This window comes from Macaca fascicularis, chromosome 4 (assembly GCF_037993035.2).
Source record: "Macaca fascicularis isolate 582-1 chromosome 4, T2T-MFA8v1.1".
In the NCBI taxonomy this organism is placed as follows: Eukaryota; Metazoa; Chordata; class Mammalia; order Primates; family Cercopithecidae; genus Macaca; species Macaca fascicularis.
This window is the reverse complement of record NC_088378.1, coordinates 142,473,125-142,479,985: the sequence shown is the minus strand read 5'-3', so window position 1 is coordinate 142,479,985 and position 6,861 is coordinate 142,473,125. Positions and strand designations below refer to the sequence as shown.

Here is a 6,861-nt window from a genome sequence, read left to right as displayed (position 1 = left end):
TCTTCCTGCTCCACTGTGGGAAATGAGAGGATAAGGCCCCAAACACGAGTTATTTAGAAAAAATCAAGGCAAACACAAAACAGTTTGCTAAAAGGTATGAACTGGGTCTTTGGAGGGAGGAATGGGGCAGGGAAATGTGCCTATTTGTAAGAAGCACTGTAGAAATAGTTTACCATATATGCAAGTATAGTTATAAAAAACTAAAAACTATGAATATAAAAAATAAAAAGAGAAAACTTACGAGTCCACAAATGAGAGAACAGAGAAGAAATATGCTCTTTGCCACTAGCGTAATTTTACAGGTAGTTTTGTATAATCCTCCCTTTTCCATCTTAAGATGGCAATTTAAAAAATCAGAAAGGACTGTAGGGCGCGGTGGCTCACGCCTGTAATTCCAGCACTTTGGGAGGCTGAGGTGGGGGGATCACGAGGTCAGGAGATCGAGACCATCTTGGCTAACAGCGTGAAACCCCGTCTCTACTAAAAATACAAAAAAAATTAGCCGGGCATGATGGCAGGCGCCTGTAGTTTCAGCTACTCGGGAGGCTGAGGCAGAATTCCATGAACCCAGGAGGCGGAGCTTGCAGTGAGCCGAGATCGCGCCACTGTACTCCAGCCTGGGTAAGCGAGACTCTGTCTCAAAAAAAAAAAAAAAATCAGAAAGGACAAGAAAAACAGTTGACTGTGTTAGGAGGCAAGGCTGCACATTCTATTTCCTCTGGGGCAGTGCTTATTTTCCAAGGAAGAATTTTGGGGGTGCTATACTGGATGTCTCCCTTCTCAGGGAGAGTCATCACTTGCTCCAAAATGCTGGACTTCAGCTCAAGGGCACCACTGCAGGAGGAATAACAAGGTGGAGACACACAACAAATGGTCTGTGTCCCGCAGTAGGCTCTTTTTGAGGGACTTCCAGAAATGACAGCACGTGTGCAAACAGAGAACAGAAAGCAAAGTTACATAGTTACAGAAGGCACAGAAGGAAAACCTTCGGCTACTGCTATCAATGGAATTTCTCTGTAGCCAGACTGAGGTCTGGTGGCATTTGAGATACCATATAGATCCTACAGATATACATTTCCAGACTGTTCATTCAACAAGTCTTTATTGAGCACCTACTCTGTGCCCAGCACTGCACTAGGTGCCATCAGAATACAAGAGTAGTATAAGATGTTATCCGCCCTCCAGGAGCTTACAAAACTAGAGGCAGAAATAAGATGTACATGTGACTCAGGCAGCATGTGGCACACACAAAGTGGGCAGCTCTGAGACAATGGTGGTCAAGAGACCACTGAGACCCGGAACAGTCTCTTACAACAGGGTGGAGGACTTAAAACTTGGATGAACAGGGACTGGCAGAGCATTTGGAATAGGTAAGGTCAAGACTGGGAGATCAATTTGGCTGGAGCAAGGGAGCTTGTGTTAAACTGTGGCCATGAGGGGCGCCTGGACAGAGGCTGGGTCCGTGGGCAATGAGGAGACACGTTACTCCCTCTCTTGACATGAAGACCTGGTGGACTTGTGGCCTCCTGCTGCCTTCCTTTCCCTGTCTTCCCATCTCCACTCTCTCCTAGCAAAGTGGAACCTGGAGGCTGAGTAGGGCCAGGGACAGTGGATTAACACCCTGCTGGGGAACGTGGTCAGAACTCCCCAGGCAGGGGAGGTTCTGTTCCACTGGATATTTGTCTTGGTGTTTTTGGATGTGCTAATCAAGAGCAAGATGTTCTGGATTCTTAAAACTCCCCCCACAAGGACCAATCCAGAGATAATTTATTGATCAGTGATCACAGCTGGTACCCCAAAGCCGTGTATGTCTGGATCCTTCTCTAAGACCACAGATAGCTCCACGGAGTCCCACATCCTTGGCTATGGAAATATGCTCAGCCCTGGTTTCAGAGAAGCCTGGACTCCACTCTGGACCCCATGAGATGATATGCGCTGGTACTCCAGGCCTTAAATGGCTTGGGAAGCCTCAGTGGATTTTCATTGTTTATTTTCAGCATTGCCGTGTATGCTTAACTCTGAGATGGGGTGGGGTCGGTCTGTTTAAAACGCCAGGGAAGGCGGGCACCAGAGTGGATTTGTGCAAGAAGGAACCTGTAGGGTTTAAGGACAGCAAAATGATCTTAGGCATAATCAACTGTTTTTTCCAAGGTCTTGCCACGGTGGGCAAGAAAATGCTGTGTCAGGCCCTTACTCCACAGAGAGTGCAGAGCCGGGGCCAAGGTAGTGGTCAAAAAGGAAAGGAGCCCTCATGGGCTCCAGGGTCAGAAGTTCCCTCGGGACACCAGCAGGAGGTGGGAGAAGAGCCCCATTAGGGCAGTAGATGGAGCAACAGCACTGAGTGAGACCTCAGGGGGCCAGAGCGACGGGGAGGTGGCTGCCAGTGGATATGGGGTCCCCTGCTCCAGGTGCTCAGGCCAGGCATCCCTTCCCCCCATTGAGAGTCCTGGAATTCCAAAGAAGTGAAGCATCTGAGGGTGTGGGGCCAGGGGCAGATGTCAGGGTTCAGGGTCTCAGCAGGAGGCGCGTTCCTGGCCACTTGAGCCACAGGAAGGGGACCAGGCGCCGGGTGAAGGTGGCAGTGAAGGTGTAGATGAGTTCCTGTGACTCTGCGTTGGTGAAAGTCACAGTGCCCCCTTCATAATCCAGGGCGATGCCCACTCTCCGGGGCCGCAGTGCTGGGAAAAGCTCGGCCTCGGGGCTGGTGTTGGCCCAGATGCCGGAAGAGGAGAGGCGCAGTGCCCACACGCCATCCTCTGGCCGCAGGGAGAGGTCTCCCTTCCTCTTCATAGAGTCTCTGGCCACCCCTACCATGCAGCTTTCCAGAACTTCCTCCTCTTCCTCCTCCTCTTCTTCCTCTTCATCGCCCAACGATTCCTCATCTTCGTCTGTTTCCCAGTCATCGTATCCATCCCCATAGCCGGCCTCCTCTTCCTCTTCCTCCTCTTCTCCTTCTTCCTCCTCATCCCCATCTTCTTCATCCTCAGACCAGCCCTCCCTCTCCACTTCCACTTCCCAGTAGACCTTGCCCCAGGTGAAGCCCTTGCTGCCCAGCACCCCAGGCTCACAGTCAAACTGCTGGGGGTGCAGGTAGGCACTCTTGTACAAGCTGGTGTAGGTCACGCACTTCCAGTCCTCTGACAGCTGCAGGTACCCACTGGCCGACTGTGGGTCCAGGGTGACACTCACTGTGGGGACAAGGGGAAAAAAAAACAAACAACATCACTGTTTTGTTTTTTTAAGTTAGAGGGAATAAAATTTATTTTGGCAGACAGTGTTAAACAAAATTAAAGTTGCATATATTAGTAACGTAACATCCTTAATTTGGTATAAGTGTGACACATTTTCTGGCTTTGTATTCTGCTAAATCACCATAACTAAACTGCTTTATAAACATGATATACTGAAATTTAACTTTACTGTTTTCGCTTACGCTCTGATTCCAAACAAAACTTCATAAGCTTCCTCTATCTCTGGATCTCTGGGTCCAACTCATCATCAATATCATCCAAGTGTGGATCACCAGCCCCTGATAAATCTGTTTCACTTTCTTCATAATCTAGAAAAAAAGTCCTCTTTTTCAAGTAACTCCTGATATGCCTCTTGGGAATCTGGACTGGCTGCAGTGAAATGAACACTATGAGATGTATAAAATGCTGGTTCATTCACATAGCAGTTGGGATCTTTTTCGGGTGTTGCATTTCTGCATGATGAAGTTGCATGGACTCTAACCCAGTTACTGCACTGGAGCTCTACAAGCTTCAAGAGCATCTGCTTCATGTCTCTGCCACAGTTTGCATCTATAACAACATTTTCAATTTCATAAATAATTTCTTCCATATCAGTCCCTCCTTTTTCCTTCCAAGCATCTTCCAAAACTGACCCTGTCAACTTCAGCAATTTTATTGCACAAATTAAGCTGTCATCCATGGGATTAGAAAAGAGGGCATTCAGCCATTCGGCAACTCCCAAAGACCAACCTGAAGAATATCTGCCCTTGTAACCTGTCCATTTGTTCCTCTGATCTCCAGGTTACGATAAAGCTCTCCCAGAAAGGGTACAAATGCATGAAATTGTTTTGGAGTAACTTCATCCCCTTTTGCAGCTTGATCTTTAATGTCATATTCAGTCCAACATCTTTGAAGTAGAAATTTGCGGAAGGTGCTACTCTGTGTGCTGTCAGATGATGGGCCAGGTAATTACACAGGCAAGCTCCCATGTAAGAGAAATTTGGGGCCAGGCACAGTGGCTCACGCTTGTAATCCCAGCACTTTGGGAGGCCGAGGCGGGTGGATCACAAGGTCAGGAGATCGAGACCATCCTGGCTAACACGGTGAAACCCAATCTCTACTAAAAATACAAAAATTAGCCAAGCATGGTGGCGGGCGCCTGTAGTCCCAGCTACTTGGGAGGCTGAGGCAGGAGAATGGTGTGAACCTGGGAGGCAGAGCTTGCAGCGAGTCGAGATCGCATCACTGCACTCTAGCCTGGGTGACAGAGCAAGATTCCATCTCAAAAGAAAAAAGAAAAAAAAGAAATTTGGGACAGATGTGTCCTCTGAGTTCCACAAGTTCTTGCAAAGCATCATCTATTGTAATACAGGCATTCAGGGTCTCTGCAAACTGTTCAGTTTCAGTTTCAAAACCACCAGGCTGCTCTGTAAGATGGTTCAAGAAACCCTGAACATGTACTGAGAGTGGGATAATCCTCACCGTCATCCTCATAGGATTCTCTATAATTAGAATCACCTGACGGGTAGAATTTGATGGTATTCACAGACAGCTCAGACATTAATAAAGAAGCTACAACCACCTAAGGTTTAACCACTGCTAACTCAGTTCTGCTGTGGGATTTTATCCTGTGAACTAGATGGAGCTCTCAGGGCCTCGTTTGCTCCCAGACAGTTCGACCTCCTCAGTGGTTCTCAGGAAAGCAAGTGTGAAAGTGGGCCAGGAGGAGACCACCAGTCCTCACAATCCAAGGGGTACCACTCCCATCTTGGTCTATGTGGATGGTGCTCTTTGGTGGTTGGTATGCAGTGTACAACCTAACTGCAGGGCTGAGAGGAAGCACAGTAGTGGGGCCTCTGGTGGATATGGCCTCTGGCCTTAGGTTGCCCCTGCTGTTTGCTCTGAATATAGGAGCCATGCAGACAGGAAGATGAGAGAAAGCTCAACCACAGGAAAAGGACTGGTGATAGGACCTGTGAGAATAGGAAAAGGAAAAGCAAACACAGGGTAGAGAAGGGTCAGACTAGCAAGCAGAGGCCTCAGTAGACTAAAGAGTAGGCCGATTAGAAAGTGCAAGGAGGGAGGGGGGCTTCTACTGTGCAGCTGGGAAATTCTTCCTGTTGCAAAAGGGGCTACCTGGGGAAAAAGTGGGCAGTCAGAATCTCTGCAGGCAGAGTTTTCTATATTTGATGTACATCTGGGAACCACCCGCTCGACACTCACCTGTCTTATATTCCAAGTCTCTCAGCAGCTTCCCTGGGGAGAAAAAAGGACAGCAATGACTCAAGTCCCACAAATGCACGGGCCCATTTCTTGCTTGGGCGGTATCAATTTCCTGATAGGGATCCATTTCTAAGGCAGGAGGCCCTCAGAAGAGTGAGACTCGACAAGGTGATGGAAAGGAGCCGGCTGCCCTCTTTCTACGAGGCAGCCCTGCTCTGACTCCCACCCTTTGTGCGCTCCCCAACCCTTACCCTGGAATTCCCTCAGGCCTCGCTGCAGAGACAGGAGTTTGTCTGAGAATTCTCCGGTCTTTTTTTTAACCACTCGAGCGATGGGTTTCCCAACCCAGAACTTCTTCCGTGGATACCTGAGAAGATGACAGACGTAACAACCTGTTACTCAGCTCTTCTTACTTTCCTTCATACTTATCTCTCAATCCTCATGGCAATTATGAAGGGGAGAGGAAAGGTATGATTGTCCCCGGACGAGTGACAGAAAAACAGCGGCCCAAAGACACCAGCTGAGCCAGGGCTTCAGACCATCAGTAGACTCCACATCCAGGGCGCTCTGTCTCCTAAGCCATGTTTCTAAACTCTCTGCTCTGTCCCACCTCAAATAAGGCCAGTGGGCCAAGGAGCTGGGGTTACACAGAGAACTCACAAAGAGGAGAGCAAGTCTCCAGTTCTCAAGGATGTGTCCTGCTCCTCAGAAGAGTATCAGGACGAACCATGGGATGTGAGTACCTCTGGCACCACACCACTCCCCATGATTCCAATGGACCTGGTCAGAAGGGGAGGGAACATAAACAAGGGGGATGAGGTGCGCCGTGGAGAGGAGACTCTTACCTGTTTAGGAAGTCTCTCGTGTCCTAGAAGGGAAAAAAAAAAGCACAAGTATCAATATGAATCAAATAAGACTTCAATGCATTTGCACCCAACACTGTGGCAGAGGTGGGACATATCAGTGAACAAAACAAATGTGGTCCGTTTTTTATGGAGATGACATTCTAGTGGGGTCACTGGATAAAACAACAAGAAAACAAACAAAATCAGCACAATGACAGAAGCCACCATGGCTGGGGGATGACAGGGGCAACCTCTCTGGGAGATACCTGCGCAGAGAACTCAGGGATGAGAAGTACTGGCCAGATGAAGAGAGATAAGGTAACACAGGAAAGGGCTTGGTGAAAGCGGCAGAGGCCAGATCGCGCAGGGCTGGATATGCATGGTAAGGAGTTTGAATTTTTCTCCACATACAGTGGAAAGCCACCAAGGGTATCAAGTAGGAGCATGTTATGTGTGATCCGCTCTACATGTGGCTGAGACTGCTGTGTAACCTCCAGAGTCCACTCTCCCCTTCCTCCTTTTAATAATAGAACCCCTAGAGTTATTGTTGGTCAGATGGTCAC

The 6,861-nt window shown here is 48.5% G+C and overlaps 1 protein-coding gene and 1 pseudogene across 4 annotated transcripts in view; both read right to left on the bottom strand.

The window, feature by feature from the left end:
* Nucleotides 1-1,085: 1,085 nt before the first annotated feature.
* Nucleotides 1,086-6,861, bottom strand: part of TRIM26 (tripartite motif containing 26) — a 29,042-nt gene continuing 23,266 nt past the window's right edge. For 3 of the 4 annotated variants that reach the window (XM_045390032.2, XM_045390031.2, XM_045390034.2), the window contains 4 exons: nucleotides 6,299-6,321; nucleotides 5,705-5,820; nucleotides 5,454-5,486; nucleotides 1,086-3,188 (listed from right to left, as the gene is read on the bottom strand). In XM_045390032.2, the coding sequence (XP_045245967.1) occupies nucleotides 2,506-3,188; nucleotides 5,454-5,486; nucleotides 5,705-5,820; nucleotides 6,299-6,321 (855 nt within the window). In that variant the 3' untranslated portion in view covers nucleotides 1,086-2,505. The remainder of the gene's footprint in view (nucleotides 3,189-5,453; nucleotides 5,487-5,704; nucleotides 5,821-6,298; nucleotides 6,322-6,861) is intronic. The other variant, XM_074038597.1, reaches the window with a different exon arrangement.
* Nucleotides 3,229-4,291, bottom strand: LOC102139366 (polyadenylate-binding protein-interacting protein 1 pseudogene; annotated as a pseudogene).